Source organism: Microcebus murinus, chromosome 4 (genome assembly GCF_040939455.1).
Source record: "Microcebus murinus isolate Inina chromosome 4, M.murinus_Inina_mat1.0, whole genome shotgun sequence".
In the NCBI taxonomy this organism is placed as follows: Eukaryota; Metazoa; Chordata; class Mammalia; order Primates; family Cheirogaleidae; genus Microcebus; species Microcebus murinus.
The window spans coordinates 59,899,121-59,911,569 of record NC_134107.1 but is presented as its reverse complement, the minus strand read 5'-3'; the positions used below and the strand labels follow the sequence as shown (position 1 = coordinate 59,911,569).

The following is a 12,449-nucleotide window of genomic DNA, read 5'->3' as shown; positions in this document are numbered from 1 at the left end:
AGAATAAACCTTGAGGACATTATGCAAAGTGACATAAGCCAGCCATAAAAAGACATACACTGTATGATTCCATTTATATGAGGTGTCTAAAATATTCAAATTTATAGAAATAGAAAGTAGAATCGTGGTTACCAGCGGTTTTAGGGTGAAGGAAAAGAGGAACTGTTATTTAATGGGTATAGAATTTCAGATCTGTTTAACAACAATGTGAATATGCTTAACATTACTTAACTGTACACTTAAAAATAATCAAGATGGTAAATTTTATGTTATATTTTTACCACAATAGAGAAAAAGAAAAAGATTACTAGATGGGGAATCCAAAACCTTAGGTCTTCCAGTCCAGGAATCTTTGCCACTGACTTTCTTAGGTCCATTTCTTTGTCTGGGCCTTGATTTTCCCATCAGTAAAAGAAGACATAAAGGTACCTTATGGTCCTAATATTCTCACTTAACAACTAATTCTATGTTCTCCTATCAGGCATAGAACACTTTAAAGTGAAAGGTAACTGCAACTTCAACTTAGAACTTCAGCCAGTCCTCTTCCAGTAACACTTTCCTTTTATGAGCCATTTCTTACAAAAGATCAGTTCCATTGTCACAGACAGGGCATAATCTCACAAGCCCCTCCCTTGTGCACATTGGACTTCATATGCAAATGATAAATTTAAGGTAAGAGAACCTTCAAAGATAGTAACAAAATTTTTTTGTTATGAAAAGAAATTCAACTTGAGTCTTAAAATTTACAAAAAACAATTCTACTGGTCAGACACACTGGCTCACACCTGTAATCCTAGCACTCTGGGAGGCTGAGAGGGGAGGATCGTTTGATCCCAGGCACTAGAGGCTGCAGTGAGTTATGATTGTGCCACTGCACTCCAGCCTAGGCAACTGAGATCTTGTTTGTTAAAAAAAAAAAAAAAAAGAAAAGAAAAATCCTCAAAAATAAAATTAAAAAATAATGAAGACAGTACGGTACTTGAATAAGGACAGACATATAGATTGGCGGAATAGAATTAAAAGTCCAGAAACAAATTCTAACATTTACAGTCAACTGATTTTCAATAAGGGTGCCAAGACAATTAAATGGGGAAAGAAGAGTCTTTTCAACAAATGGTGCTAGGAAAACTGGATATCTACTTGCAAAAGAATAAAGTTGGACCCATTTCTTACATCATATATAAACACTGACTCAAAATGGATCATAAACCTAAATAAAAAAGCTAAAACTAGAAAACTCTTAGAGGAAAATATAGACATAAAGCTTTAAGACCTTTAGGTGACGGCTTTTTATTATTTATTTATTTATTTATTTCAGAATACTACAGGGGTATAAACATTTGGGTTACATATATTGCCTTGCACTATCCGAGTCACAGGCTACAAGTGTGCCCATTCCCCAGTGCACACTGCACCCATTAGGTGTAAATATACCCCCCCACACGCCCGACACCAGATGAATGTGCATATAAGAGTTGATCAATTAGTACCAATTAGATGGTGAGTATATGTGGTGCTTCCTTTTCCATTCTTGTGATACTTCACTTAGGAGAATGTGCTCCAGCTCTATCCAGGATAATACAAGAGGTGCTAGTTCACCATTGTTTTTTTGTTGTTGAGTAGTACTCCATGGTATATATATATCACATTTTATTAATCCACTCATGTATTGATGGGCACTTGGGTTGTTTCTATATCTTTGCAATTGTGAATTGTGCTGCTATAAACATTTGAGTACAGATGTCTTTATTATATAGAATATCTTTTTTTCCTTTGGGTAGATGCCCAGGAGTGGGACTGCTAGCCTTTTTAGATATGATAACAAAAGTACAAGGGACAAAAAGAAAAATAGATAAATTGAATTTCTTCAAAATTACAACTTCTGCACTTCCAAGAATGCCATCAAGGAACTAAAAAGACAATAACCCATGGAATGGGAGAAAATATTTGCAAATCAAGAAATTGTATCTAGAATATATAAATAACTCTTTTTTTTTTTTTTTGAGACAGAGTCTCACTGTGTTGCCCGGGCTAGAGTGCCGTGGCATCAGCCTAACTCACAGCAACCTCAAACTCCTGGGCTTAAGCGATCCTTCTGCCTCAGCCTCCCGAGTAGCTGCAACTGTAGGCTAATTTTTTTTTCTATATATTTTTAGTTGGCCAATTAATTTCTTTCTATTTTTAGTAGAGATGGGGTTTTACTCTTGCTCAAGCTGGTCTTGAACTCCAGAGCTCAAACAATCCGCCCATCTCAACCTCCTAGAGTGCTAGGATTACAGGTGTGAGCCACTGCGCTCAGCCTAGAATATATAAATAACTCTTACTACTCAACAATAAAGATAAGAAACCCAACTAAAAAAACTGGCACAGGATCTGAATAGACATTCCTCCAAAGAAGATATACAAATGAACAATAAGCATAGGAAAAGATGCTCAACATTAAAAGTAATTATAGAAATGCAAATCAAAACCATAATCAGATTATCGCTTCTTACATACTAGGATGGCTATAATCAAAAAGAGAAACTAACAAGTACTGACAAGGATGTAGAAAAATTGGAACCCTTATACCTGCTAGTGGGAATATAAAATAGTACAGCCAAAACAGTCTGACAGTTCTTCAAAAGATTAAACATAGTTACTTTATGTTCTAGCAATTCCACTCCTTGGTGTATACCCAAGAGAAATAAAAACCTATGCTCACACAAAAAGCACACATGAACATTTATAGCAGTATTATTCATAATAGACAAGTGAAAACAATCCAAATGTTCATCAACGAATGAATTAAATATATGGTATATCCATCCAATGGAACATTATTCAACCACAAAAAGAAATGCTATATCATGGATGAACCTTGAAAACTTTATGCTAAGGTAAAAGAAGCCAGCCATAAAAGACCACATAGCGTATAATTCCATTTATATTTAACGTCCAGATTAGGCAAATCTATAGAGACAGAAAGTAGATTAGTGGTTGCCTAGGGTTGGGAGGTTTTGGGGAGGAATGGAAAGTGACTGCTCATGGATACTCATTGCTTGATGCACCTCAGTCTGCCTTCTCACAAAATTGCTGGAGTTTATAAAACCATTATAATTGGGCTTATTAAAAAAACTACAAAGAAAAAATGAGTTGAAATTATTAATAAAAGTCAGAGGATTTGGGTATATTTTAGCTCTTTTATGTCTGACCATGGGGAAGTTATCTGTACCTAACTTGTAAAATGGTGATATCCACAATGCAGCTAAAATGAGAATTATCAAAGTGAATCACTCAGGATAGTTCTAGCACATAAAAGGTAAAAAGTAATTGCATTAAGAGTCTCAAATTTATTAAGTATCTGCTTCATTACCTTGGGTGTGTCTCTTAACTTCTGAGCCTCAGATATTACACTGTAATACGGGAGAAAAAAATCTCCCTTTACCTGACAGGATGTTGGGATGACCAAATAGATCATGCATTATTTATATCTTTGTAAATTTGAAAGAGGTACAAATTATTATTCTGATCACTGATCTTACAAATGGCAAGAGATCCTAATTAAATTAAAAATACTGTTAAAAAATGTACTCTCATTCTTGCTAACAGTAGCATCTCCAAATGCAAAGGAGTATGTGGTTATAAGTTCATTATCTGCCATTAGTAAAATGTATATAAGCCATTAGAGAAAATCTGCTGATCACAACTACTAAATATTTCCAAGAAAAAAGCACCCCTTTCCGCTACTATCTTCAAATCAACTGCCCATAAGTACTCATAAAACATTTACTATTTATACAACAATGAGCTAAATGCTGAGGGAAATTCATGCAGAACATCAGTTTCTTCCCTTAAAAAATAAATTTTTTGTTTGGGATACAATTCGTACACAATTAGGGGACATGAGTCTGCATTCTAAGAATGATCAGCAGGAGACCATAGGATCTTTGAATGTGGCTTATGAAAATCAGTTTTATGACTTAAGACATACAACTTCAAAAAAGAAAGTACTGAATTGTGCCATATAGACTTTCATTGCTGTATTGGAAGGAGACTGATATAAACTGATGTCAGAAAGCTTCCCCAAGGAGACAAACTGATAAATGGGTAAGTCTTGGATGGTTAGAGTAGACTGGTAGGAAATGGGACTTTTTTTTCATGACAGAAATCACAAGAAGAGAAGTCCAGGTGAGAGAGCAGTCTGTTTGAAAGTAAGGTATATACTATAAGTTTTATGTTCCAATTGGTCAACAGTGCTTTATATTTTATAGTTAACTTAAGTATCTTTTATGACAGTGTATTTGACCCCTAAAATACCTAATGGTGGACAAAAGGAACAATGTTATCTCCCCTTCCCCATCCATAAACACTTTGAATCCATTCTCTACCCCATCTTTCCAAGAATGCAGGCCTTTACCTACCTCCATGTCATCTTCCTTTTTCCTCTTGCTTATAGATTCACTTCCTTCTTCATCTTCTTCTTCTTCCTCTATGATTCCTTCCACTATAGATTTTGAGCCTTCTGGACTTGTAACTCCTTCACACCTAGATTTTTTTAAAAAGTGCTATCACATACCTCTCTTATATACACAAATTATCTCAGATGTGCTCATACTTATGGCCTCTTATAATAAAAAATGTTAGCTAAAGTTTAATGCTCCTGGGAGAAGGAGGATGGAAATGTGCATTTTTAGGGCTGTCGAAAGTCACGGCCACATGTATGACTAGGCAATAAAGGCTGGTTTCTAATTCTTATACCAATACTGACCCACAGAAAGGAAGCAACCATTTCTTGAGGCATTTTTACTAGCATTGTCTTATATAATCATAACAATCCTCCAAAGCAGTCCTGAAGAGTTAAGAAAATTGTCCAGAATTATCTATCTTATGAGTAGATAAGGCTGGGATGCAAATCCAGGCCCAAATAATTCCAAAGCATGGTGCTTTTCTACAGTACCCTCCTTACAGCAGAATAAGACTCAGATAGAATGGTAAAAGGCCCACTTTTTAATGAGCTGATAAAAACTGGCAATTATATTAATAGCAATCATGGCCAGCTGAACCTTGCAGATCAGATCATCTTATCCAACCAATTATTACTGAAGTTTTTTTCTCTGAAAAATGGTCATGCCTGTAATTCTAGCAGTTTGGGAGGCTGAGGTGGGAGGATCGCTTGAGGCTAGGAGTTCAAGACCAGCCTGGGTAACATAGTGAGACCCTGTCTCTACAAAAAATTTTTAAAAATTAGCCAATTTTGGTGGTGCATGCCTGTAGTTCTAGCTTTTCAGGGGGATGAGCTGAGGAGATTGCTTGAGCCCAGGAGTTCAAGGTTGCAGTGAGCTATCATTATACCAGTGCACTCTAGCCTGGGCAACAGAGTGAGACTGTTTTTTTAAAAATGTTTTTTAAAAAGTATCTTTTTAATGTAATTTGGTAGAAAAATTATTACTATATTAACAGATGGTAACATAATTCCTTTTAGAGAGAACTTGATGGAAAAAAATACAATGACAAGCTCTGAATAAAAATTCCAAGTGCCTGGGTAGCAGCAAGTGCCAAGGTTTGCTTTGCATGGTAGAGAAGAATTTGTTATTTTGCCCTTGAGAAAGATAGAGAAAAGGAAGAAAAGGAGTGAGAACTAGCAAGATAAAAAGAGAGAGGGATAAACTGAAGGGTCAGTGATAGATTTTTAAGAATGATAACTTCTTCTCTGTCTTCTCTACCAAACCTTCACTAAAGGGTATGTTCACAAATACTTTGTTAAGTGGGGATTTTATATGACACTTGAGTTGCCAAGTTTCACATCTAGTATATAGTATAGATGTGATAAAAAATTGTGTAACAAAAGAAATACATGCTTTGAATTTCTAAAGCCTGGGGATAGGAGGTTCAAGGCAATTTCACCTATATCAAAAAGGGCAGAAAAGTTCCAGCTATGTATGTGACAATTAACACACATGCACACTCTCATACACGCAGGTTTACTTACTAAGAGAAAAAAATACTTGAAATAAAATTTCAAAATTACTTAACTACCTATATATATGACATATAACTTCTTTTTTTTTTTTACATATAACTTCTTTAACAAAATGTTTTACTACTGATTAGACAAGTCAAATCTCAAAATATTTAGGCATTAAAAAGTGAGCATCATTGGCTTATTCAGAGCTTCTGCATTTTCTCTAACTAATATTACTACTGAAATTGCCCTTCTATGCATAAACCCGTAATATTGGCCTCAAAGTCAAATACACAGGAGTTTGAATCTTAGCTCTGTCATCCACTAGCTGCATGATCCTAGGAAACCCATTTACCTCTCTGAACTTCCATTTCCTCACCTATAAAACAAAACTTACCTTGAAGAGCTATTGAAGGGATTAAATGAGATAGTGCAAATGAATTAATGAATCCAGGTAATAAACATCAATGGCTACTGACATTAAAAAAAAAAAGACAACCAGACATTATGTGCTTCCTGATGGCAATACACAATATCACCTATAAGGTATTCTTGCAAACAAACACAAAACCAAAAGAACAACAAACAAGCAAGCCTGACTCTGATCAAGCCTCTGGATCTAACAATTTACAGATAATACAGGAGAGAAAGAAATATGTTAAATTATAACTTAAGAATGCAATCAACAAATTCAGATTGCAGGAAATTCTATGGAGCAAACAACCAGGTTTCCTTAAAAAATTAACTGCAAGAAAACAAAGAAACAAAAAGAGACAGAAGTAGAACCTACAGATTGAAAGATATTTAAGAGATATATCAACTAAATGCTATTTACCTACCTTATTTTGATTCTGATTTTAGCTATAAAAATTATTTGAGATAATCAGAAATGTGAATATTGATTAGATATTTGATATTAAGAAAGTTAATTTTTTTAGGTGTGATAATGTCATTATGATTATTTTTAAAGAGTTCTCATCAGGCTAGGCATGGTGGCTCACGTCTGTAATCCTAACACTTTGGGAGGCCAAGGCAGGAGGATCATTTGAGCTCAGTTTGATATAAGCCTGAACAAGAGTGAGACCCTGTCTCTACTAAAAAAATGGAAAGAAATTAACTAGACAACTTAAAAAAAAAAAAAATATATATATATATATACATATATATATATATATATATATATATATATATATGTAAAAATTAGCTGGGCATGATGGTCCATGCTGTAGTCCCAGCTACTCGGGAGGCTGAAGCAGCAGGATCGCCTGAGCCCAGGAGTTTGAGATTGCTGTGAGCTAGGCTGATGCCACAACACTCTAGCCCAGGCAACAGAGTGAGACTCTGTCTCAAAAAAAAAAAAAAGAAGAAGAAGAAGAAAAAGAAAGAAGAGTCCTTATCTTTTAGAGCATACTAAAATTCTACAGAGGAAATTATATTTGTTTGGAATTTACTTCAAGACAGTTTGTGCCTAATGGAGGTACACGGGGGCACAGATTAAATGAACAAGACAGGCCATGAGTTAATAATTATTGAAAATGGACAATGGGTACATTGGGATTCATTGTATTATTCTTTTATATGTGTGAAATTTTTCTATAATACTAGGTTTTAAAAATGAGATAGTGTATATAAAATATCTTGCACAGTGCCCAGCAAATAGTAAGCATTAAATAATGACATTATCATTTTCATCTAATTCTTGCACTGCTGTCTGTTCTGTTGGGCAAAATTTTCTCAGTTTGCCTGGTTTATTTTGTGACTATACAGCAATACCCAGGACTCATGTAACTCTATCAAGAAAGATCAACTGGGCCAAATAACCTTAGCTTATTCTTAGAATCTGTCTTTCACTCAGGCTATGTCAGAGCTTTATTATTATATTAATATTTTCCTCACAATTAGGTTTGGCTTAGAAGGAGACTGTTACCAGAATGAAACCATACCTGCCAGCACTAAACTGGAAACATTTTTAATGTTTATTCACTAGGATTCTTCTTAATATAATTTTTAACACCTAGAGTTTTCCTAAGGCAATCCAATACTATATAGAAGATATTAACTAGCTTTGGGATTTCTTTAAAAAAAAAAAAAAAGAAAGGAAAGAAAGAAAAAAAATCTATACATGGCTGGCCTGAATCCACTTATAAAATCATCCAAAATAATGAAGGCATTTACCAGGATGATAGATCAATGCAATCTTTAATTCCCTCACCACGTTTCAGCCTCTAATGAGCCCAAGGCGGAAAAATAAGACCTACTGTTTGACTTGGCCAACCATTGAGACACGGGCGGACTCCAGATTTCGAATCTGACCACTCTTCACACTAGGAAAGAAAAATGAGAAAAGAGAGAGGTGGTTATTTAGCATCTATTTTATCACATTACTAGAATCAAATGAATAATTCTATAGATTATGTGGGACCAAATAAAAAGTAGCAGTCACCAATATTGCTTATTATAGAGATTAGCACTACTCCTCACCTGACTGTTATAGTCTATGCTAGGTAGTATTATAAAATTATTAATAAGTAAAGATATTATAGCCATTTCAGTTCTGCAAATATTTACCAAGAGGACACCATGTGCACCAGGCTTATATCCAAGAAGCACATAATTCAGTATGGAGAAAGAGATGCAAACAAGTCATGTTAATATAAAAGGGAAGGTTCAAAGGAAGCTCTTTATCCTGAATGAGGATATGAGAAAGCTTCCCAAAGGTCCTGCCTAAATTGAGAACTGAAGATAAGAAGTTAACCAGAAAATAAGAGGTTGGTCAGAGCATTCTAGGTAGAGGGAGCATTGTGAACAATTACACTGTGCTGTGAAAGTGAGGAGGATGATGATTTTAGAGGACTGAGCACATGAAGAAGCAGGGGAGAGAGCAAGTTGGCAGTGTGACAGAATATAATTGGTAGGCAAGGGCTAGCTCCTACAGGGCCTTACATGCCATGCTGTAGAGCTTAGCATTAATAGATTAGTCTTCTCACATTTATCTAGCTAAGTACATCTAAGAGCAAAGAAAAATGACTTCCAGTCCCAGGGAAACTGGAAACATTGCCTGAAGCAAGCCACCAGAACCCATTTCTTTAAGTCTCATTTTTTTAATTTAAAAGAATTATGCAAAATTTTAAAAACCCCTCCTTAGATATTGTTTCTTACTTTAATAATAAACAGAAGCAATCAGAACTACTATCTCATATTTTGATGACCAACTGAATCTACAAATCCACCAGTATTTGTAATCCTACACTCTTGATTTGATGCCTTCTATTTCTTTGAACTCAGTGCTTGAGCTGACAAAAAAAAAGAAAGCTATAATCTAACATTTAAAATAAAGGCAATGTAGATTTGTAGCTTACCTCCATTCAATAGCATTCTCCAGAGACTTGAAGGTTTTGGGACGACCACGTAAGAAATTCTGCATACTATTAAGTGCATCCATGGCTGTACCTAGACATTAAATAAACCTTTTAACCATAGCATTTAACTTATTCTGAGCATTTACAATTAATGAGTCAACTCTATACATCTGCCCTCAATGATAGGAGAATTTAGTGATGTTTAGGAGGAAAGAAAGATACAGTTTAAGAAAATTCAGAAGACTAATGTGATAGGCAGCTTCCAAAAGGGATCAATAATTTTTGCCTCCTGGTATTCACTCCCTGTATAATGCCCTTACCCTGAAGAGGCTGACTTGTACAAGCAGTAGTGTAACTTCTAAGGCTGGGTCATTAAAGACATGGTAGCTTCTTTTTAAATAATTAAATAGAATTATGGGACACACATATGATTGAAATATTATACAGCCATAAAAAGATGTTAATAAAGAATTTCTGATGATGTGGAAAAATGATTATAAATTTTAAAAAGATATAAGGACAGAGAGACATATTTCAAGATGAGTGAAACTGACAATAAATTAAAACAAGAGAATAATCTACTACTACGGGTATCTCTTGTAAGTCAATGATCCCGATTTGGTCAGTGCTAAGAAAACTTACCTTCTACAACATCAATCATGCACAGACCCAAGAGGCTTGGCACCAGATTAGATGAAGCTGTGTGGACTGCAATAGCACCACCCATGCTATGCCCAATCAGCATAATTGGAGGAGGGAGGTCCCCATACATGGCTTCAACTACATTGCCAACGTCTCTGCAAAGAGAAGAAAAAAAAAGCTGGGGATGGTTTTTTTTTTTTTTTTTTGAGACAGAGTCTCGCTTTGTTGCCCTGGCTAGAGTGAATGCTGTGGTGTCAGCCTAGCTCACAGCAACCTCAAACTCCTGGGCTCAAGTGATCCTCCTGCCTCAGCCTCCCGAGTAGCTGGGCCTATAGGCATGCGCCACCATGCCCGGCTAATTTTTTCTATATATATTAGTTGGCCAATTAATTTCTTTCTATTTATAGTAGAGACGGGGTCTTGCTCTTGCTCAGGCTGCTTTCGAACTCCTGACCTCAAGCAATCCGCCTGCCCTGGCCTCTCAGAGTGCTAGGATTATAGGCGTGAGCCATCCGCCGGGGGATGCTTTTTGACAACACTATAAAAATGGTTTTTTCTTCAGCTCCTTTCAGGATTAAGTGAGAAGTCAATGAGAAACTACTTTGAAAGAGTAAAGTGCTATATAATTGTTAATTATTATTTACAATTTCTCATGTGTAGATGTTTGAAGGATGAACATAAATGTAAATACAGTGCTCAGAGGGTGTTGGAGAGACAGTTTCCCCAATGTCTAACTCCTACCCAATTCTTGAAGCTCAGGTGACTTCTGTAGCACTCTCTCTCTCTCCCCTATCAAGTGTTTTTAAGCAGAGTGCCTCTGGTGAGATACCTTCCCATAAATAGCTTCTTCTGCATCCTAGTGGGCAGATTTCTGGCAACTTCCAGAGGGCAGATTTCCAACAAGTTCTGACTTTTAGTAAGCCATGGTCATGCCCTTTTTCCAACAAGGTCTACATCTCAACCCTGAGTGCTCTATCTCAGCCCAGAGCATAGTGGCTGCTCCTCACAACTGCTATTCCTATATTATCTAGAGTTTTCTTTACTTCTTACTAGCCAATCCCTCATTACTTAAATTCCCAGTTACAGTGAATAATTCTTTATATTAAACTTTTCCTATTCAAATTATTGTGTGGTTTCTCTCCCCTGACTGGACCCAGACTGATACATTATTATTAGACAATGTTTCCTTAGGTCCTTAATTCTTCAATATCTTCTAGAATGTCAACAAAGCTATCATCATCCATTTGTCTGGCTGCCTGACCATTTCAATAATGTACTTCACTTTTCTGTCAAAAGTCAACAAACACTTTAAATCCTTAAAAATCATTCACAAATCTTTCTATGGGTTTCACTAACATGCTTGACTATTTCAGGATGCATTGTTCTCATATTACAAAGCCATCAGAGGAATACTTAGGGGAATAGATTCTTGCCTTTCTTTTCATAGTTTCACAGGCATCTGTTCACTGAGTAGAATAGTATTCATACTATATACCATTGTTATTTCTATCTCTCTCTTCCTCTCTTCCAAGCACTATAGCTGTATTATCATAAATTTGGTCTATTGACTGTGATCTCTTATCGTAATTCAACATATCATGTTTCCCCGAAAATAAGACAAGGTCTTATATTTATTTTTCCTCAAGAAGACACACCCTAGGGCTTATTTTCAGGGGATGTGTTATTTTTTTTAAGTACAATACAACAATCTACATTTATTCAAATATAGTTAAGTCGTCTTCTTCTGGAACATCATCATAACTCTCTAAACCCCAAATTCCATTCTGAATTTCTTGCGACTCTATTTCCTTTAGAACCACTGGCCCCAATCTCTCAAGTCAAGCAATAGAGCTCTCATGAGGCAGAGGAGAAGGGCTGCTCGTCTTCTTTACCCCTCTGCGACAAAATGCATGGATTGTGCAGATACGCTGCGTAGCCAAGCCCATCACTAGGTCTTATTTTTGGGCTAGGGCTTATATTGAGCAAATGCTTAGAAATCCTGCTAGGGCTTCTTTTATGGGTAGGTCATATTTTCGGGGAAACACAGTATATGAACCAGTTTCCTCGTCTCTATGAAAAGGGTATAATATCTAAATGACAGAAAAGAACTTTTCAAAAGCTTACACAAACTAAACTATTCCTTGAAGAATTTTCAAGTGCTTTGCATGATGACCATCACATTGGATATACCAAGAAAAATGGAGGTTTCTTTCAAGATTAAATAGTAAGGAGAAAACAAATGTAGAGAGAGAACAGAAACAAAATTTTCTGTGTTAATTACTATCCAACAATCTCACCAAGAGAGTAATAAAGTTGTAGAACTATTTATAATAGTGATGAAAGTCAAGCAATGTATGAGCAACATTTGGTTACTTACTTTGCCATTGTTTCTGCAGATAGGTCTTCAGAATTCTTGACTTTTGTTTCACCTAAAAAGAAAATATTTTAAAAATAAAATTCTGAAGGATAAGAATTATAAAAACAAGTATTTTCTTTTAAAAATC

At 35.6% G+C, this 12,449-nt stretch overlaps 1 protein-coding gene across 1 annotated transcript in view; it reads right to left on the bottom strand.

The window, feature by feature from the left end:
- PPME1 (protein phosphatase methylesterase 1) overlaps positions 1–12,449 on the bottom strand; it is a 52,810-nt gene that overhangs the window by 9,699 nt on the left and 30,662 nt on the right. The window contains exons 5-9 of the mRNA XM_012744857.2: positions 12,323–12,374; positions 9,946–10,100; positions 9,304–9,394; positions 8,203–8,268; positions 4,404–4,527 (exon numbers count right to left, since the gene is read on the bottom strand). Coding sequence (XP_012600311.1) covers positions 4,404–4,527; positions 8,203–8,268; positions 9,304–9,394; positions 9,946–10,100; positions 12,323–12,374 — 488 coding nt within the window. The remainder of the gene's footprint in view (positions 1–4,403; positions 4,528–8,202; positions 8,269–9,303; positions 9,395–9,945; positions 10,101–12,322; positions 12,375–12,449) is intronic.